Source organism: Jatropha curcas, chromosome 11, assembly GCF_041381405.1.
Source record: "Jatropha curcas cultivar XTBG-Jc1 chromosome 11, XTBG_Jcur_1.0, whole genome shotgun sequence".
Taxonomy (NCBI): domain Eukaryota; kingdom Viridiplantae; phylum Streptophyta; class Magnoliopsida; order Malpighiales; family Euphorbiaceae; genus Jatropha; species Jatropha curcas.
The window spans coordinates 24315244-24337774 of NC_143161.1; the positions used below are offsets into that span (position 1 = coordinate 24315244).

General features: G+C 33.8%; 1 protein-coding gene and 1 long non-coding RNA gene across 2 annotated transcripts; one reads left to right on the forward strand and one right to left on the reverse strand.

The window, feature by feature from the left end:
• Positions 1 to 279: 279 nt before the first annotated feature.
• Positions 280 to 8279, reverse strand: LOC105641185 (Plastid-lipid associated protein PAP / fibrillin family protein). Its single transcript, XM_012225673.3, has 3 exons — positions 7576 to 8279; positions 1618 to 1813; positions 280 to 874 (listed from the first exon to the last, which is right to left on the reverse strand). The coding sequence occupies exons 1-3, from the start codon at positions 8214 to 8216 to the stop codon at positions 563 to 565; spliced, it is 1149 nt and encodes a 382-aa protein (XP_012081063.1). The 5' UTR covers positions 8217 to 8279; the 3' UTR covers positions 280 to 562.
• Positions 8280 to 12308: 4029 nt separating this feature from the next.
• On the forward strand, positions 12309 to 15121 carry LOC149492785 (uncharacterized). The gene is made up of 2 exons (XR_016318758.1): positions 12309 to 13041; positions 14855 to 15121. It is a non-coding gene; the product is annotated as an uncharacterized LOC149492785 (long non-coding RNA).
• The last annotated feature ends 7410 nt before the right edge of the window (positions 15122 to 22531 follow it).

Genomic DNA, 22531 nt, shown 5'->3' on the forward strand with positions numbered 1-22531 from the left:
TATCTATTTATTAATTACTTCTAAATCGACACAGTTAATACTTCCTAAGTCATAAAAAAATTAGGAAAAAGAATAGAAAACTCAATTTCTCAAAAAAAAAAACAAAAAAAAGGAAAATAAAAACCAATAAAAAGAGTTTCTACTTTTCCTCTGTTTTAGCTTTAATATATTTATATTAAATCTCAAAAATCAAATTCAATTAATTATTTTTCCCCAGCAACAAGTACATTTTATTGAAGGAAAATCCGTATCAACAACTATCATTTTGACTTATAGAAATGGTATAAAATAATAAAATATTATACGCTAAAGAAACCGAGGATTCCGTCGAGGTAAAGATCCGGAAATAACTCGGCACTGCACAGGAATATTACATTACAGAGCAATCTGGTAAAACTTCAAGTTACAATGGAATGTAATAATGCTTTCAAGTTCTTCGCCTTTTAAACCTTTTTGTTTCCTATAAGAGATTGACCGAGAAAAATGTTGTGGGGTGGGGCCAAAAAGAGAAACAGGAAACTATATAAGCTTCACAGCTGGCAGGGCTGCAGTTTGAACCTGGCTACTGATTTAGAAGAGGACTTCCTTCTTTAACCAGAACAAAAAGACCACCATCTCCTCTGGAGATTCGCAGATCGTCATCGAGGTATGTAATAAGAAGCCAAGACCTTGTTCGACTACCTGGAATGGGAATCTTGAGTGGTGGCTGACCAGAAATGGTTCTTGCAATATTTGCTGCTACTTCCTGCAGAGGATTAAGAGATTGCTGCACGGGTGACAAATTGATTTTCTGACCAAAAATATCCAGATTTTCTGGCAGATCTATGCTGGACTTTATCTCTGGAGGTTGCAGGGTTCCCTCCTTAAATTCAACCTGTAAACATTTAAATTAGACTATACAGTTCCGGAATTCATTCATTCAGTAACAAAGTCAATACTCAAAATTTCACAGCGTTCCAAATAATTAGTTCCATTAAATGTTATAGCAAGATAATTTCAAATGATTTCTTAAAGGGAGCAGATTCTTCACTCCTGTTTTGTGAACAAAGAATTTTTTTCAGACAATTCAAGTTCCCATTAGTCAGATTGGGCTTGAAAGCTCAAAACAAAGCATAATCTCTCAAATGCATCATTCATTTTTCTCTCAGGAATTTATTATTTTTACTTATTTATTACTATTTTTATCTTTATTGTGTTGTATTAAAATATATACTGCATCAAAGACCAATCCTTAAATACATATATCAGTCTACTCGCTCAGGAATTTATTACTTCACCATCCACAAATTATAGTCCTTGGGTGGCACTGAGGTTAAGTAAAGTAATTTAAAAGAGAAAATTTTAAGTTTACCAACTTTACTGTCATTAATATTTTGGTGCAAAGGCAACAAAAAAATCACACTCAGTTATTTGAAGAGTATTATCGTCAAAGCAACATTTTGACTTGTTCACTTTTAGCTTAAAAAAGAGTATGAACTTTTTTCGCACATCCTAAAAGGAAAATAAGGACTGTTATTTGTGGATGGAGAAAATACTTGATTACTCTCTTCAATTTTTCTACTTCTTTTTCAACACTGAAGACCACCTTGTTATTGTTACCATGATTTTAAGGAGTACCTGTATTCTTGAAGGAGATCGAACTTCAAAAGAGGCAGACGCACTGAATGAGAAAGTGGCAAAAGGGCTTGATAATGTGGTTGAGTTCACAATGGAGAGATTGCTGGTATCAATTGCTTGTGATATCCTTTCAACTTTCAACAATGGTGTTGCACCCAGCGCCAGGAGTGGCAACAGCTCAGAAAATGCAGTATATCTATCAGTAACAAAAATCCAAATGAAAAACAGAACTATGATTGAGCTCAGTTACAGCGCAAACAGAAACGTGTCTGTCACCATTTTATTTTCCATGAATCTAAATATAATCAACAGCAAAAATTTGCATATGTTCACACTATTGCCCAATAATTATTACTTTACAAGAGTACCCAGGCCCTGTAGTTGGCAGATTTTATTGATATTTTCTAGACAAAACAATGACATTCAGTTTACAGACTTCCAAACAAATGACATACTTTCATCCCCAGCCCCAGTTCAAGGTTGCATCCGTGAAATGTTAGTGGAGCATAACTGATGAAAACTAAAATGAACCAATGTTTTTAAGATTATTCAAAACCTCAAGGTGAAATGAGAGAATATCAGTTGTCCCATGCAGTCAAAGCAAGAACACAATGATAACTAACACTCAATTGGGTGAACATATTTAAATTTGTACTTTGTATATAAAAGGGAGACTACAAAATTTATAGCTCTGAAGACCATACCATTACTGTAACATTGAGTACAGAAATTTTAGATGTAAATGCAAATAAGAAAGGTTAGAAGCATAGTTGTCAAAGGCATGCCAGAGCTCCAAGCTCAACTGGGCCAAAGGCCACTCATCTTCAGTGGCTTAGGCTAGCTTCATCTCTAAGGCACATGACTAGGTGGCAAGGCATAAGCACCTTCAAGGCAGCCTTGATGTGCACCCAAGGCACTTGAGGTATTTGATTTATATTACTTGCTATGGATATTTGGCCTAATGGTAAATTTTCACTTGTACTTTGCAACCTTCAGTAATTTTAGCCAATGTTGTTTTTTTTTTTTTGAAGTTACTTAATCCTGCAAACTTTTGTGCTATTATATCCTATCAATCAAATTTGAAACAAATAATAATATTCAGTATTCAACTGAATAAAAATTTAATTTTAAATTTTTAAATATTTCTTTCTCCCCCCTTGTATTGCTTCCACTCTTTCCCTTCTCTTTCTCCTTTCCCATCATCCTTCTCACTTTTTATCCCTCTTCAAATGGAAAACACCACACCACCACCAGCACTGCACACCAACAGTAAAAGACCAAATACCAAAAAATACCAAAATTTACCATTAAACCTTAATGTTCACACCACAACACTAAGAAGGAAAAGGGTAAAACGAAAGAAAAGAAATGAAAAAAATATATTTTTATTTGTTTTGTCAATAAAATATTATTATTTTTCTATCGTTGACTGATAGAGTAGAACTACAACTAAGTTTACGTATTAGGATTAAATAGTTAAAAGAAAAGGCATGGGATAAAATTGCAAGAAGTAGCAAAATTCAGGGTAAAAGCTATCAGTAGGGCTTGGATCTTTTCACTTTATGTGTGAATAATTTGGTTTCAACCACAAGATGGTACTGTCTGTACAGATAAAATAAGTTATAATTGCGTACAAAATTAACTCTTACATATCACAATGTGATTGGCAATCTAATTCCAAATTGAACTTTCTTCTCTCCTTAGTAGCAAACACCAACACTTCTAGGTGAAGGGCTTTTTTGTTCAAATTATAGATGAATTAATATCATGTGTATTTTTAAGGAAACTTACATTGGTTGCTGTCTTTTATATCTGTTGAGAGAATATATTGTAATTGTATTTCTTGTATCTCATCAATCGATTACATAGGTCTATATATAAGGAATTCCTATGTTACCTAGCTATTTAGGAATACAAATCATAAACTAATTAGGAATCTAACTCCTAATAGTACTCTATTTACAACTAATCCTTAACACTCCCCCTCAAGTTGAAGCATAGATGTTAATCATGCGCAACTTGTTACAAACTACTACTTTCAGCAAAGCACAATACCATACTCAGCAACTGTACCCACTTCATTATAGTAATATAGAATCCAAACCAAATAGTAGCAGCAGAATTAAGACAACACACTTAGGTTGTCGAAACAAATCTCACTGAACCAGAAAACAACTCTCAGGGCCGTTTCAAGCTTCCATAATCAATGCCTCAAAGAGGAAGCCCACAACTCCCAAGGCTGTTTCAAGCTTCCACAATCAATGCCTCAAAGAGGAAGTCCAGTAGCGCAGATATTTAGAAACGCAGCAAAGGAAACTCTGGCAAACAGAGCACACCACTGAAGGCCAAGAACACAATGCTAACTCACTGGGGTTGCACTGCTCTCGACAAAGGAGAGAGTTCAAAAGCAGAATACCCGTAACTGCAGCAAAGGTGCAGTACTAAACCCTAATGCAAAAAGGAATCACTAGAAAATCACCGAAAATTACCTAAACCAATTGTCACAGCAAAGGAAAAATATGTTTCCTCAGCAAATTAAAGCAACAACAGTAGCAGAAGACTGCCCGACACAGCTGTAACAGAATCGCAGCAAACAAACCTATTGAATAAGCCCAAGAATAAAGATGCAACTCACTGGGTTGCACGTCTATCTTCAAGTCAACGCCGGAGAGAGGAACCGGAGTGAAAAAGACCATTGGACATGCGCCAACGCATGAACCAGAGCAAGAAGAAAGAGGAGACGCGTGGGGGCCATTCACTTGGAATCCGACAACTGGATTCTGGGGAGGCGCTGATCAGCGGCTTGAGAATATCCTGAGGTCGGTGGTGAGACAAAATACTAACTCTAGAAAGGCTTCCTAGGGTGGTAGTGGCTTCTCATAAGGGAAGTTTCGGGAATTTTTTTTTTTTTTTTTTTTAATGGAAGGCTCTAATACCATGTTGAGAGAATATATTGTAATTGTATTTCTTGTATCTCATCAATCGATTACATAGGTCTATATATAAGGAATTCCTATGTTACCTAGCTATTTAGGAATACAAATCATAAACTAATTAGGAATCTAACTCCTAATAGTACTCTATTTACAACTAATCCTTAACAATATCTTGCTTGTAGATGGCTTTAGTGAAAATAATTTGCTTTTGACCATAACTTGTGCATTCACTATTTCCTTGCATTCTAGTGGGCAGATGACTTGTAATCAACTATTTTCTATAGTTATTTTTCTTTGCAATTTTCAGCTTATCATGAATTTTAGAATGCCATTACATTCAATTATTACTGTTGACAAGTTGAGAACATCATAAATGTATTTTATGTACACTTAAGAAATATTCGCCTCAAATCCCTCAAGTGCGTGCCTACACCATGCGTCTAGGCTCCAGCTTGTGTGCCCTAATTCACCTTGTGTTTTTGACAACCATGGTTAAGAGATATAGAAACACTAGTTTAGTGCCTTAAAAACAAAACGAACCAAAAAATTTGAACAGGAATTGTAATAACCTGTGTAAAGTGTTATATGGACCTATATAGGATTTCCCTCCATGTTGGTACACATATTAATGAAATTTGCATTACAACCTTACACAAAGTGAATTGCATGAACCGAACAGTAAAGATTCAGGAACTGATAGTTTTCCCTTCACATAGCATGATCTTAAGAAATTGCATGCTGCGTATTCAAGGATCACTGTGAAAGGAATCAAATAGTCTAAATGCTTAACAAGAAAACAAGGATCAATACAAGACAGAAATAACCATAAAAAATTATAAAAAAAAATCGTGAAAGATAATTCATGAAAAAAGAGAAAATGCAGGACTAATTTTTTTCTTGTTTCTAAGTGGCAATAAGAAAGGAGAGAAACAAATAAATCTGGGAAAGATTGCAAGCAAATCCAAAAGAGATCATTTGGTGTCAATAACACTGAAAACTCAAAACTTCATCCACAACTAATGATCACTATTAAAAATCTTTAAGAGATAATATTATGTGGAAACTTCAAAGTAGGTCAGTGAGACCTTATATATTTTTTAAAAAATAAGTAATTTATTTCAAAAGAAGAAGTGTTGATTATTCAATTTTCTAAAGGTGTCCTAAACCTATGGGATTTTGCATTCGTGTAATTATGAATGGCACGTGTTTCATCTTTAAAATTTAGAAGTTGTACAATTTTGGCTATTATAATTATTTTAAAATTTAAAGAGTTGGATGATGTTAGCTCATAAGCAGAATGAAGAGAGAAAATTGATTAAGAACTAATTTTACAATTAACAACACTCTTGCCTAGACATAACTATAAGAGGCTCTTGATATACTTTATCCACAATAAAATACAATAAGACTAATTGCAAATAAACCTGGAGAGCATATCTATCAGTATATCACTAGCAACATCAAGATTTTCATGCACAAACTGAGAATAATTAGGAGTGAAATTTTACTTTCTCTATTATGAAGATGAGTTGCAATATTAAGGTAGCTAAATCTCACCATCTTGAACTCTCTAATGCCAGTGTTGCACCAAAACAGTAAGGCAGCACCACTAAAGGAACTCCCCTTCAAGGGCAAAGCTAGACTTTAGAATTTCGGGAGGCCAAAATAAATTTTTCAAAAGTTAGGGGGACCAAAATGAAGAAAAAAAAATTTTAATACTAATTTATAAGGCAAATTTAAAAAAAAATTCTGGAGTTTGGGGGGGCCAGGCTCCCCCAAGTCCCCCCCTCCCTCTGCCCCTGCTCCCCTTTGACTCTTTAATATAAAATAAATTGTATATTTGCAATTTTTGCAATTGGAAATAAGTCTAGAATGATATTTTTGAAGCCAAAAAATCAATATGATACATTGCATGTCTTATATAAAAAATTAGGAAAAAGAAAAAACAGCAAAAACAAACAAGGTTGCCCAAAATTTTAGAACTTTTATAGTTTAACCATAACTTAGGATCCCATCTTAGCATTCATAATGACCGGTAACAATTTTTCCAATCTAATTCTTTTAAAACACTGAAAAAATATAAAATCATAAATTAACACAATAAGCCATTGGGCTAGCAACAAAATAACGAAATATCTGTTTATCCCCCTCGAGGGAGAAAAGAAGGTTGTTATTTGGGTCTACAGGGTAATGATATCTGAATGTCGGCTAGATTCTGTTTTAAGAGAGGCCAATTATGTGAATTGTTTGGTTAATGCTTATTATTTTATTAATGTCTAAGATTTAAAATAAATATTAATAAAAAAAATATAGATTTCATTTAGAAAAAGTTAATAAAGCTATATATATTTTTATAACATGTTCTTATATCATTGACAATACAACAATCATATAAAATACTTAAAATACCAAAACTTGTTGAGCATGATTATAAGAAATATAGGTATATATAATCCTAAAGGTACCCATTTATAAGAAATTGCTTTTTATGAACAAAATTTCTAGGTCTGCCCCTGACTGAATGTGTTGTTTCCAACATTTATCAAAAACATTACTTCATTTTGAGTTAAATATATGTTCCAAAAAACCAAATTTCCATATCATATTATCGTCACAAAGCCCCTCAAAAACTATATTCTATAACTACAACCAAATCCCAAAGAAATGATTCAGTGTCATCTTTAATAGAAACCTACAGCAAAAAGCTTTCATTCAACAGCCAACAGCGATGATCCAACAGCCAATCATTTCATCTACATATTCCTAACCTATTTTCATTTCCCTTGCACTTATTTCCTCTCAATTTAACAATTCATACTTTAATTCCAACAATGGGTAAACAAATAAAACCAACGTAATCTGTAACTAGTCCAAATTATATTTCATGCATTTAAATTCAGATTCTCATACTTATCCTTTTGCAGCTAAAGTTTCGTTCATTATACTTGTCTATTATGAAAAACAAAAAACATTTGAATTTAAAAAAAAAAAAAAAAAAAAAATTTAAAACCGTGGAACTTACAACAAAACCCAGTTGCCGTCAAGAACCTCAGCTGCATCAACAGGTGTCTGAGTTGGGTTCATGGCCTCTAACTGATTAACCAACTCCAAAACCTCAGCTCTGATCTCCGGGCTAGCCTGAAACCCAAAATTAGTCCCATAAACTGTATCTACCAAAATCCTCTTTAAGTCCCCAACATTATCATCCTTCTCCACTACGACACCCGTAGACTGACTAGTGCTACCATTGCCAGCAGCAGCATACTCCTCCTCCCACTCATCATCGCGTACCGGAGGATCCGCGTCCGCATATTTTGGGTAATCGGATTCGGTGTTGGGTTCAATCTTTTCGCCCCACTCGTCAGTGATGCTCAACGGGGTGGAGCCGGGACTAGAGTTAGGATCTGGGTTCGGGTTTTGAGATAGGTTGGGATCGGGATCGGGTTCGGGTTCGGGTTCGGGTGTGGGTTCGGAGAGGGAAGAGAATGAGATCAGAGAGGGAAACGTACGCCTTGTAGGGCTTTTGAATGAGAAATGATGGATTTTAGAGAGTCTGTTGGAGAAGAAGAGAGATGGTGAGGATTTAGAGTATGAGAGAAGAGGTCTGTCATTGAGGTTTGAAACGAAGAAGAGAGAAGAGTGTGAAGAAGAGAGAAGGGACATCCTGCAACGAGTGAATATGATTCTGTCTTTGTTTGTATGGCATCTATGTTTTTGAAAATAGGAAGATTTTATAGCTACACTCCAGGATTAGTTAAGAAGGAAAACGTAGGAAAACGTGTCCCAAAATCTTTACACAACTTTTATTTTTATTTTTATTTTTTATTCTAATTTGAATTTGCTATTAATAAATATTAATTTTTAATTAGAATTCAGCTGTTGGTATTCCTTCTCTTTTAACTAAAATGTGAGCCTGCAGTTCTCGTCGATGGTTACAAAGGAATAAAGCTCGATTTGTCTTCTTAAATTTAGAAGTACTATTTAATTTGCCTATAAATTAACTTTTTATATAATTTACCCCTTAGTACTTGCATCAAAAGAATGAAAAATCAATTTTTTTTACATTTTTTACTAATGAATATTATTTAAAATTTTGAAAATTAGAAAAGAAAATTTATTTGAGAACATAACAATAATTATTAAAAAATTATAATATCTTATATTTTATTTTCAAAATATTATAACATTAGAAAAATATTTGATTATATGAATATTTGGTTTTAAAATATTTTTTTGATTATTTATTAATTATATTTTATCTAAATAAAATATTTAATTATTTTTAATTATATTTTAATTTGAATTAAATATTATTTTTTTATTTAAAATCGGCCTTTTATTTGTTTGGCATAAGTTTACAAAATTTTGATTTTTGGATAAATTAAATAGTAATTCTAAGTTTAGGAGGCAAATTAAGCTTTATTTAAAAACAACAATGAAGTATGGTTACAAGTCTTTTATAAATAAATATTTTCACAGTTGGTTGTCCACGTTTTGAAAGTTTTACAAATCTTCCTAAACTTAACGTTCACCTCAGACTTGGCCATATTACGGTTTCGGGAATCGGAACCGTCGGTTCGAACCGGCCCGGAACTGTACCCGGAACCAGTGAGAATCGGAACCGGGACGAACCGGAACTGGAACCGGAAAAATTCGGTTCAGTTCCGATTCCAGCAAATAAGGAACTAGAACCGGCGGTTCCAGAGAACCGGTCGGAACCGGACTGGAACCGCCGGTTCTCCGTCCGGTTAAAACCGGCGGTTCTAGCGGTTGTAACTGTCAGAACTGCAGTTTTTTTTTTTTTTTAAATGTGTTGTGAAACGTCTTAATTACCCCTCCCAACAGCCATAAACGGCTAGTTTCAAGGGTATTTTTGAAAAAATGAATTTTTGGATTTATTATAAATACCTCATTTTATTTACAAATTCATTACAAAAAAATCTCAACTCTCTCTAATTACTCTCTCCACAATATACTACACTCTCTACTTACTCTCTCTACAATATACTACACTCTACTCTATATTATTCATTTATTCTTCTCTACTCTACAATCTCTCTTATTAAGTAATTATTCTCTCTAATTTTTTTATTCAATTTTCCAAATTATATTTTATTATCATATAATGGCAAGTGAAGGAAACTCAAATTCGGGTAAGGGCAAGGGAAAAATTGGAGAATCATCTATCCCTACAAATGACATCTATGATATGATTCCCGACCAATTTAATTTTGAGGGTTTTCCAAATGAAAATTTGGATATTCCAACTCAAGAATCTGAATTTAATGAGCAATTTCAAGAAGATGAAGAGCAAGAGCAACGAGCAAAAATTGTTACAAGAGCAAGACAAAGTTCCGACATATTCTCCATTCATTTCACAAAAAAATTCAAAGGTGAGAAAATGTACGATGTAATTTGCAATTATTGTGGAAAATCTTATAAATTTAAACAAGCGGGCGGCTATGGATCATTTTGGAAGCATTTGGAGACAAAACATCCAACAAAAATAGGAGTTGATCGGTCTCAACAACAAATTTCCGGGTACGCTTCTAATCTTTCTTTATTTAAATATTCTGAAAAAATATATAAAAAAAAAGAATTAGCAAAAATGATTTCTATGGAACATTTATCTTTTAGTTTTGGTGAAAAAGTAGGTTTTAATAATTATTGTCAAAAAGCTTTAAATCCTTCTGCTAAAAGAGTACCAAGAAATACTGTAAAACGAACTATTATTTCTTTATATAATAAAAGAAAAAAAGAGTTAGAGCTTTTATTTTCTCAATTGAAAATTCGTGTTTCAATTTGTTGTGATGTTTGGAGTGATCATTGGCAAATGCATTTTTATATGGGTATTATATGTCATTGGATTGATGATGATTAGAAAATTCAAAAAAGAATTATTGGTTTTCGTGTTTTTGATGATAAACATACTGTAAATAATATTTATAGAGTAATTGTTTCAATTTTAGATGAATATAAATTGACAAAAAAAAATTTTTCAATTTCATTTGATAATGCTTCTGCAAATACTAGATCAATTATTGAACTTAAAAAAATTTGTCAACAAAATATTGGTGGTAAAATTTTTCATATAAGATGTGCATGCCATGTTTTAAATTTATGTGTACAAGATGGTTTAAAAATTCTTGAATCTTTTATTTCTCCAATTAAAAAAGATATTTCATATTTATGGACACATCCCCAAGTGATGAAAAGTTGGGCTAAATTTTGTAAAGAAAATAATAAAAGATCAAAACCTTTTCCGAGGGATGTCCCAACTCGTTGGAATTCAACATATGAATTACTAAACGAGTCTTTTTCTTATAAATAATTAGTATGCTTTTTTGTTACTAATAATATTGAGGATATTAATTTATATCCACAAAATTGGGAGATTTGTGCAAAAATTTTAGATATTTTTAAACTTTTTAATGATGCTACCTATAAATTTAGTGGGGTTTATTATCCCACATCTAATTTATTTTTACCTATGTGTATTAATATTGTTACTGCACTCCAAGAATTTCAAAATGATAATTTATTAAAAGATTGTATTTTTTTCAATGAAAAAAAATGGTTATCTTATTTTAAAAATATACCACCGCTTTATCTTGTTGCTATTGTATTTGATCCTAGATGTAGAATGGATGTTTTATGTGATTATTTGACTATTTATTATGATGTATTAAATCTTGATGTAGAAGATAATGTTAATATAAATGTAGTAATGCATGAAGTTAAACAAAATATTATGCAATTATATAATGAATTTGTTCAAGTTTCTAGTTCATCTACTTCTACTTCTACTTCTTCTCAATCTAATATTCCACAATTTCCAACACAAAGGGTAAGTGGTGTTGGTGTTGCTCAACAAGTTTTACTACAAAGACAAAAAGGAACAAGGGAATCCAGTTCTATTTCTGAGTTTGATAATTATCTAACAACTTCTTTTGAGTTTGGTGATGATTATGCAGATACTGATTTTCCAATTTTAGATTGGTGGAGTCGTCACGCAAATACTTTTCCAATTCTTTCTTTACTTGCAAAACAAATTTTAGCAGCTCCGGTCTCCACTGTTGCGGTTGAACAAGCTTTTAGTCAAGGAGGAAACATACTTGATGAAACACGATCTCGTATGACACCCGATTCACTAGAAGCACAAGCATGCGTGGATGATTGGATCAAGGCCGAACTAAGAGCCCAAGAAAATCCAAAAGAAAATGAAGATTTATTTGATTTATACGATGGGTCCTCAACGGGAACATCAACCGGTGGTGCAAATAGCGATTAAGGTAAAAGGAGTGAAATTGATATAAGGTAAGTAAGAACTACGTGGGCTTTGATTCCTCTAAATCCCAAGAGGATACGTAGGTGAAACACCCTGAATTTTTATTTTCAAAACTTTTAAATTTTTATTAAATCAAAAATCGCAAATTTTGGCCGCGTGGGTTGCAATTGTAACATAGTCCCAATTCGAGCCCAAATTTTCGAATTGGGCCTAAGCCCAAAACAGTTCATTCGGGAATTTTCGATTTGAGGACAGTTAAAAATTTTCGAGAATAACGTGAAACACCAGGATTAATCTATTATATATATATATATATATATGAATTAATTATTCTAAATTAAAAATCATTACTATTAATACTTGTATTATTAAGTAAGTGGAGGAAAGGTTGCAAAACATAATAAAAATAATTAAAATAAATCAAACCGGACCTGGAAATTTAATCGATTTATCGAAAACCACACGAATAATAGGAAAAACTCGAAAACCGAACAAATGAGATCAGATCACTAATCGGACCGAACCGGTTCGAATCGAACCGGAATGGCCCAGCCCACTTTCCTTCCTTCCTTTTCTTTTTCCTTTCTTTTCTCTCCTTCTTTTTCCCTTCTTCTTCCTGGCGCGCGCGACAGTCTCTCCTCTCCCTCTCCTTCGCGTTTCCGGCCACCGCTCAACAAGATGAAGGCGGCGATCGGTTCTTCTGGCGATGCTGGTCACGTTTCCAACTTCCCCTCGCTCCGATTGGACCTCCAGCGGCGCGAATCGAGACCATCTCCTCCGACAGTCATACTCTTCGATCTCCGGCGACTTCTCGCCATTTCCGACGGGCTCAAGGTGAACTGAAGGTCTCGATTGACTCCTCTCCTCCACGTGAACAATTCCCCTCCATTGGTACGTGATTTTGCTTGAGTTTTGATGAACCACCATGGATGGCGGCTTGAAGGTGGCTGTGGAGGTCGATCCGGCCAAACGAGCCACTGCCTCATCAAACCGATGGTAGATTTGGACTCCTCGCGAAAATTGGAGTCAGGTGGTGGTGACCTTGCAATTTTCTGGGCGGTTTAGCTTTTCCGGCCACCGTGCACGGCGGCCGGCCGGCGGCGGTCCGGTGACCGGCCGACGGCACTCCGGCGAGGCCCCGAGAGACAGAATCCTCTTCCCTTCGCGCTGATCATGGAATCGTCGCCCGATTCCCAATGGGTACGTTCTAAAACTCAGTTCTCAATTTTTATATATAAAGAATTAATTGAATTATTTAATAGACTAAATTGAATAACAAGAGATTAACTTATTGGATTAACTTGAAAATATATGAACATTTATAGTCTTTTGTAAATAAATTCTCAACCTTTTCTAGTATATTTCATGAATTTTGTGATTTAGTGGGTGATTTGGTGTTATTGAGGTAATTTTTATTTATAGGCTAAGAATTGGATAGATGGCAACAACTTGTGATTAGAGAAATTGTAGTTTTCGGTTTAATTAAGTTCATATATATGAATTTTTAATTACTGTTGAGGCAGCAGCTAGTTTAGTTATTTTGGTTAAATTTTGCTTAGTGAGTAGCAAAGGCTATAGTGTATTGAGTTACAAATTCAATTCGTGCTAAGACTTGATTAGCTAGAGTATACCTATTTAGTTATGCTTAATAGATAATTTAAATAGGACGTTTCCTATAATCTTGCTTGGTGAGGATAGTGATTCACGGATTATTAAGTTGTTACATAAGATCCTAGTTAATGTTGGTCAAAGAAATATGAGCCATAACTTTGTATGATTATTGAAGGTATATAAGATCGGATAGTTTAAAGAAGTAGGATGTGGAGATTAAACAAATAACCATTTTCATTTAATCGCGTATTTATTTACTTATTTGTTTAATCTTAGTAAAGCTATGAATATTTTTGTATTAGTAGTAAACTAATTTGTATCAATGTTGAAATCATGTATTAAGTAAAGCTAAGGTTTTGTATAGATGGTTAAATAATAATTATTTTGTTACTTAGTTGGAGGAAGGGAGAATAAATTGATTGCTTGCCCGACGGATGGGCTGTGTGCTTTGATTGATAAAGATATAATGATATTGTGATATGTGAGCAGGTAGATAGTCCAATTTTTAGGGGAGGTGCTGCCGAAATTTTGACAGAAATTAAACTAAATTTTAATTAACAACATAATAAATAAGTTTATTTAGATTAGTTCTATAATTTGGTACATAATAAATCCGGTGCTCTAATTATTTATTATCTTTATTATTCATTTCATTATTTATATATTTAGTTATTTATTTGCATTATTATTGTTATTATTGTTATTTATTTTATTATCGTTGTTTATTGTCAATTCTATTATTTATTTATTTATTTATTTGCATTGATTTTGGATGTTTAATTGTGCATTGCATTACGATGTCCAATTGAATAATATGTCTGCATTTGTTTGCAATGTTTGATTAATTGTGTTGTGATATTGCTGTGCTTTGCTTGTGTGGAATTGGGATGAAGTGGGTCACCATGGGTTTGTGAGGACGGTCGATAAAGCATGGATCCTGATTATGATGAATTGTGAAATTGGACCGTCGGCCGGGTAAATGGGAGATCGGCGCCCCCGTGTGCACCTGATGAATTGATGAAATGATGTTGATGAGATGGAAAAGAAAAGAGAGAATGTAAAATAAAATATTGAGAGGACTGGTCAAGTGAGGATTAGACCGGTCGGCCAGATATGGGGGATTGGCTCCCCGGGTGCACATGTTTGAGAGGATGGGCTGTTTGAGAGGACGGCTCGTCGGGGGTTTAGGTGACGCCACTGACTAATTTCCACGTGATGTGATTATATGAAGATGTTAATAATTGTGAGTGCTGGTGATATGCCATTTGTGTGACTGGCTGTGTGAGCATATACCTAGTCGGATGACTAGGTTGATATATTTATACAAATGTGTGAATGTGTGTGTTGTGCAATAATTATTATTCATTAATAAACTCACATCCCTTTTGTTCAATTCTTTCAGGAAGTAGCATTTTCTAAATCCCAGTTATAACTCTGCTCTTCGCCGTTAAAAAGAAATTCGCTAATTTTAGTATTGATCAATTAAATAGATAATTGTCCGAAGACTTATATGTATACATCCGTCAGTAAACTCCGCAGTTATAGAACTTGTATACTTTTAAGTTGTGTATTATTATAGATGGAATAATTCTGTGAGCCTGTATTATAACTATAGTGTATTGTAAGCAGGGAAATTTGTAAATGTTTAAAATTTTATTGAGATAGCAAATTTATAGCGTTTCAGGCTTACTACGGGCCTCGGGGGCCTTAAGCTTACCTGGGCCCTAGTGCCGGTCCGGCCCATGGAAATGGGTCGTGACAGTAGGCAACTTAATTTTTTTTTTAAACAAAAAAAAAAATTAAGTTCAAGCCCTTTTTTTTTTTTTAAAATTATGTTCAAACTTTAAAAAAAAAAATTCAGTTCAAATTTTTTTTTTAAAAAATAATTATGTTCAACACTCAACAATTCAAGTCTTTAAAAAAATAAATTTAATTGAAGTATTTTTTATTTTTTTAGGTGTATTTTTTAATTTTTTATGTTCAAATAATTTTTTTTAAACCGGTCTTCAAATTTTAAAATTTTTTAGGTGTATTTTTTAATTTTTTATGTTCAAATAATTTTTTTTTAAACCGGCATTCAAAATTTAAAATTTAAAATTATGCGATTCGCAGGAAAATCAATCGGAACCGTCTGTTTTGTAATCGGATCGGAACCGGAACCGGAACCATAACCGGACGGTTCCAAACCGGAACCGGAACCGGACCTTTTTGGTTCGGTTCCGGTTCCAGTTTTTCTGGAATCGAAACCGCCAGTTCCGGAACCGTGGCCAAGTCTACCTGAATCGGGCCAATATACCAAATGAATCTAATGAAAATAAACAAGATAAATGAGGATAATGTTTGCATTCATTAAAAAAAAAAAAGACAAAATCTTAAATGGTAAAAATTTTCTTAAGGGACAAGACTTATCTACACTTGATGCATGAGAATCAAACCATTTTATAAAGTTTTTTTTTCTAAATTGTAACCGTTTTATACTTTTTGTTTTTATTGAATGTTTAGAAATCTTACTTTTTATTGGTTTGGTGTATGGATAGCCCATACATCCAATGTAAATAAGTGTTCGCTAAAGGACCTGTACAACCTTTTTTATTTTGATGATTAACAAAAGTAGTAAATTGAAGTATTTTATTATATAGTTTATCTAGTTTTTTATTTTGTAAAAACTGATGGGGTTAAGTTTATCTAGTTATTTGACACAAACTAGAAAGGCAAGTTTATAAGTTCTTTGAAAAACTTATGGTTAATGGTTAGTTCTAAGGGGTTAAACTATTTCCATTGTACTTGGCTTTGTTTTTGTCTTTAAAAAGAGTATGACAATGGATCATCTTAAAATATTTTCTTAAAGAGTGGATGTAGGCGTCAGAAATATTGAACCACTATAAAATTGATTGTATAGTTTTCTCCTCTCTCATTTCTCTTGATAATTAAAATTGAATATACCCACACACTCACTTGATAATATGTTATGCTTGTGAAATGAACAGAAAATTTATTTCAAAAATTTTCATTCAAAATTTAAATAATAAATTTAACTAATAAGATAAAAGGCATTTTCATTTTTTTAAATAAATATATTTTTACTTTGTGAAATTATTTGATAAAATTTAATACAAATATTATTTTATACATAGAAACCAAACCTAAAAATTAAATCAAACCCAATAGAAATCCATAAACCAATTAAAATCGAACAAAACCCCTCGATTTGGACAAAACCGGAGTCAAACCGGACCTAAAGCACTCTAAAAAACCTTAGAAAATTTTAAATTCCCTTATTTTCTTCTCCGCTCTCTCGTTTCCAGGCGCAGTCCCGCTTTCTCTCTCAATTCTGATCGCCGCCCTAGCCAACCAGCGTCGACGCCACCTTGTCCCCACTGTAGCTTCATACCCGCTTCTCTTTCTCTTCGTCTCCGTTTCTGGTGAGCGCAATAACCACAGGCGAGCTGCGATTCCTTCTCTTCCAAGCAACGCAGCAGCGTCTTCTTCCATCACCGGTGATCTAGCTCCGGTCCCTCTCCTGTCTTGTCTCAGCGCAGCAGGCAAGAGAGGGAGCTGTAACTTCGATTGACGGCTCGCTTCTCTCTCTCTCCTCCTCGTTTTTCCGGTGACAATGGCAAATCGAGCGGCTCCAATCCTCTCCTTTATGACGGTGAGCTTCTCTCTCCTTTTCGTTTGATTTCAGTCGGCGCAGTAGACACAAGGAGCGGTGATCACAGCTTGTGATTGAAACAGTCCCGCTGCCTACACTCTTGTCCATTTTCCGACGACACGAGCTAAGGAACCGGTCAGTTATAATGTCTCACTGCTTCCAGTAGCATCACTGGCCAAATTTGCTTCGACGAAATTGATTTGTGGACGCCGGAGTTGTTGCGGATCATTTTTAACCGGAAAATTCTTATTTCCAGCTAGTTTTGCAGCTAGGTGAGTTATATTCCAACCTTCCTAAATTTGATTTATGAATTCTCCAACCTTAGTTGATGGATTTAAGATATAAAATTAGCCATGGTAGAGATTTAATTACTTAGCTATTGTTTATGTGAAAATAAGTAGGAATTCCAATTTTTGTTCTTTAAATTAGTATATAAACCGAATGCCTATGTAGAAATGGTTGATCATTGCTTTTATTATAAATTCTTATGAAGGATTAAGGATTCTTTAGGTTGATAGAAGCTAGTTAATTAGATGCTAAGTTCTTAAGATCTTATTAAGAAAGTATTAAATTTATATTCATTTTGAATGAGCTATAATGCTGAAATTTTACATCGTGATGGGAAATGAGTTAAACTTGTGCATATATTTAAGTTTAGGTCAACAAGAACTTATTATTTTGGTGGGAAATAACTATTGCGTATAGTTGGTATCATTTTTTGTAAACTAACAAAGAATTGGATGTATATTTAATGCTTTTGTCGGTTAGTCTACAAAAAAAACGGCATTTTGCGACCGACAAATCGGTCGCTAAATTCAATTAGCAACCGATATTTGTCGGTCGTAAAAATGCTCGTCGCAAAGTCTTTTGCGACCGATTTTTTCGTCGGTCACAAATTAGCGACCGACAAAATTGAAAAAAAATCGGTTGCAAATTTTGGTCGTGTTTTCATTTGGAAACGTGGTCGCAAATTAGTCGCAGAAAAGTCTGTCGCAATTCGGTCGCAAAATTGAAAAAAATTAAAAAAAAAAAAAATATTATTATAAAACCATAATTTTTTCGCACCTGTGAAAATTGACATATATATATATATCACACACGCAATTCAAAAACAATATAAAAATGTAATTGTTATTGTACTGAACAAAATGTCAAAAAACAAATGAAAAACTAAAAAGGTCCAAAATCAAATCTACGCGGTTGGTCATCTGCACGATCTGATGTCGAATCGTCGGGAGGAGCACCTGCATGATGTGCTGTAGTGCCGGGAGGGGTGACCAAGGTATCGTCTGCAGCATCGATATTAGGAGACGGAAGTGGCTATGTGTTATATATGATCTTCTGTATTCATGGACATAATACACAAATAATGAGGGAGAAAGAAGTAAGTGGCTAAAAATACAAGCACTCCAAGATCAGCCTCTTCACCAACTGCAGCCCTGCGAGGATTTACCCAGTATATCTGGCTTGCACACCATGAGCAATATAGGCTTGCTATGATCAGAATAAGTTTCAATGATTGATAGGATTGTTTTCTAGTGGACTTTAAAGATTTCACTCTGCATTCCAAAATGTTTTAAGCAATAAACAAAACGCCAGCAACCGTTCCCATGCTAAATATAAAACTGAATGAGAATAAGTACCTAAGTTTCCAAATAATAAATTGACCTGTTAATGTAAATAAAGCCACCAATCAAGCAAGTGCATAAGAAGCCAACCACAATAACAGCATTAGGATTGACAGGTGCTTGATTCTTCCACCAACCAGTGCTTAATATCCAGCTATACATTGATGAATGTCCATTTTCCTGTACATGGCAAGGTTTGCTTCATCAACTAAAATTGCAAACTTTTTTTTTTTTTAACAAAAAGTATGGCATCTCAAAGGCTCAGAGAAAAAGGAAAATAAAAGTGAGCTGCACGAACAAATTTCAAAGATGGAGTTGCAAAATCTACTTACTTTGGTGTTGCCTCAACTATGTACTAGCTAAAAAGACCATAAAATTATTTTCCTGAATATTCCTGTTTCAAAGCAAATTAAGTTCTTTTCCTGGCAGAGTCTTTAGCTTACTGATGACTTTTAAATTGAGAAGAAAAATTATATTGATAATGTAACATATCAATATGAACCATCAATATGAACCTTTAATATTTCTGGAGAATGAAGTTGAAATTTGTATCAAATCATTTCACATGCCAATGCATCAATTTGAAATGGATCAAGGTCACACTGAATTTTTCATAGACCATCCAGTTCATACAGAGAAGAAAAGAAAGCTGGAGTTGACTACAGTCATGACAGAGAGACACAGAGAACTGACAAACATAGCATCAACCATGTTAACTAATCCCCATTTATAGTTTTATGCAAATGTAAGTTCAGATTTGTGGCTTTTTATTTTTTTCTATTTAATTCCTTGCTAAAATTTTTAATCTTTTTAATTATTATATTTAATTCCTAATTTAATTCTATTTAATTCCTTGCTAAAATTGCTAAAATTACATACTTCCTAATTCCTTACTTCCTAATTATTGTATTTAATTCCTTCCTAATAATAATAATAATAATAATAATAATAATAATAATAACAGTAACAATATTATATTTTAATAATAATAATAATAACAGTACCTAATTCCTAATCACAAATTGAAACATCCCGAATTTTTATTTTCAAAACTTTCGAATTTTTATTAAATTAAAAATCTCGATTTTCAACTATATGGGCTATAAATACCAAACAATTTCAATTTGAGCCCAAAGTTTTTACGAGTTGGGCCCAAGCCCAAATAAAATGTCGAAAATTTTGAATCGTAAACAGATAAATTTTTGAGAAATAATATGAAACCCCGTAATTTAACCTATTATGAATATATAAAAATTAATTATCCTAAAATCAAATACTATTATTATTGTTATTATTGAGTAAATTGAGGAAATGTTCTGGAACCTAACCAAAACAATTAAAATAAATCAAATCAGATCAGAAAACCAATTAATATCTTTGAAACTGAGTCAAATTACTGAATCAGACCAAACCGGTTCGAATCGAACCGGAATAATCTAGAAACTGATTTATTTTCTTTTTCTTCCTCTCTTCCTCTTCTTTCTTCGTTTTTTTTCAGCAGGAGTGGCGACCCCCCCCCTCTCTTCTTCCTCCCTCCATTAGTTTTCCGGTGACCTTGTCATCACCAAACGGCTCCAGTCCTCTCCTTCATCGACGGCGAGCTTCTCCCTCTCCTTCTTCGTCTCCGATTCTGGCAAAGCCTGGGAATCACGAGCAAGTCGCCATTCTGTTTCGCTCGAGACAGTTGCGTCTCCGGCGATTGCGGACCAGTCGAGTGGTCCTTCTCATCGGCGACAACCCTTCGGTCTCTCTCTCACTTCGTGTAGTCGTCGTTAGCGCAGCAAGGGAGGCGCATGGGTTGTGTTAAACTGATCTACATAGCCCTCATTTTCTGCTTTTCTTCCCGTTTTTCGGCCAAATGAGCTACTAGTCCAACAAACAAGCGTTAGATTTGGGCTCTCAAGGAGATTTCGGGCAATTTGGTGTGGATAACGCGAAACTCTGGGCAGAATCGACTTTCCGGCCACCGTGAACGGCGGTCCGGCGAGTCTCCGGCGAGGCCCCAAAGAAACAGAATTATTCCCTCCTTACGCTGATCATGGAATCATCATCCGACTTTCGATTGGTACGCCCTAAGACCCAGTTCTTAATTTTTGTATAAATTTCAAATTTAATTGATTAGTAAATTAATCGATTATTTAAGAAGATTTAATTAAATAACAAGAAATTAGAGTATTGGGATAGTTATATGTAAACAAAACATTTGTCTTTAATCGAATATGATTCCTCGTTAGGGAACCTCGTTAGATAAATACACTAAATCTTGAAATTTAGGTTACAAGTCATTTAGAATAATTGTTACAAATTGAAATGTGAAAGATAAATTGGAATTAGTTAGTTAATTAGTATAATCATTAGCTTAAAACCAGTTGGTTGTGCATAAGATAATTAAGAGGTGTTTTCAAATGATTAACGGAGTTTAGATGTATAATTCTGATAAACTAAGATTTCGAAAGCCTAACCACTTCTGATATGGATATAAGAATATAAGAATCAAATCTAGATAAATAATAGTTATAAATAGTTATTGTTAAAAATGGGTTTTAACAACTTAACAATTTAATTACCACAAAGTTATTAATTTGGTCAGCTTATGATTTAGCAAATAATTTTATATGAGTATTGTTGAAACAGGTTGAAAGTTGTTATATTTATAAACTTATGGTTGAGATAATTGGGTGTTGATACTGATGTTTAAGGAGGATGGGACTTAAATTGTTGATTGCCCGACGGATGGGCTGCGTACATTGATTGATAAATATATATAATATTGTGATATTTGAGCAGGTAGATAGTCCAATTTTTAGGGGAGGTGCTGCCGAAATTTCGATAGAACTTAGATTAATTTTAATTAACAACATAATTAATAAGTTTAGTTAGATTAGTTCTATAACTTGGTACATAATATATAGAGTGCTCTGATTATTTATTATCTTTATTACTCATTTAATTATTTACATATTTATTTATTTTCATTATTGATGTTATTATTGTTATTTATTTTATTATTGTTGTTTATTGTTAATACAATTTATTTATTTATTTGCATTGATTTTGGATGTTTAATTGTGCATTGCATTACGATGTTTAATTGATTTATATGTCTGCATTTGATTGCAATGTTTGATTAATTGTGTTGTGATAATGCTATGTTTTGTTTGTGTGGAATTGGGATGAAGTGGACCACCGTGGGTTTGTGAGGACGGTCTGTGATATGGATCCGAATATTATATGATATTTGACCGTCGGTCGGGAAAATGGGAGATCGGCGCCCCCATGTGCACCTGATGATATGGATTATATGGAAAACCACAGGATGGCTTCTTGTTGTTGCGCACCTGATAATCTAGATTTGATTGTAGCCCGCAGGGTGGCCTCCTGTTGTGAGCACTTGATGATCTAGATTGGATGGAGACCACCTGGTTGCCTCCTGTTGGTATGGAAAAAGAAAAGAGAGAATGGGAATACAAGGAGAGGACTGGTCAGTGAGGATTACACCAGTTGGCCGTATGGGGGATCGGCTCCCTGGTGCACATGTATGAGAGGGCGAGCCATGTGTGAGGACGGCTCGTTAGGGTTTCAGGTGGCGCCACTGACTAATTTCCACGTGATGTAATTATATGAAGATGTTTATGATTGTGAGTGCTGGTGATATGCCATTTGTGTGACTGGCTGCGTGAGCAAATAACTAGTCAGATGACTAGATTAATATGTGTACACATTTGTGTGACTGCGTGTGTTGTGCAATAATTATTACTCCTTAGAAAACTCACATGTCTTGTTTGATTTTTCAGGAAGT

Excerpts from the sequence above, each read along its gene's own strand:
- LOC105641185 (XM_012225673.3), bottom strand. The coding sequence starts at position 8,216 with ATGTCCCTTCTCTCTTCTTCACACTCTTCTCTCTTCTTCGTTTCAAAC. Across the intron at positions 1,814-7,575 it reads GACGGCAACTGGGTTTTGTT|ATATACTGCATTTTCTGAGC; the intron begins GTAAGTTCCACG and ends TGTTACTGATAG. Across the intron at positions 875-1,617 it reads GATCTCCTTCAAGAATACAG|GTTGAATTTAAGGAGGGAAC; the intron begins GTACTCCTTAAA and ends AAATGTTTACAG.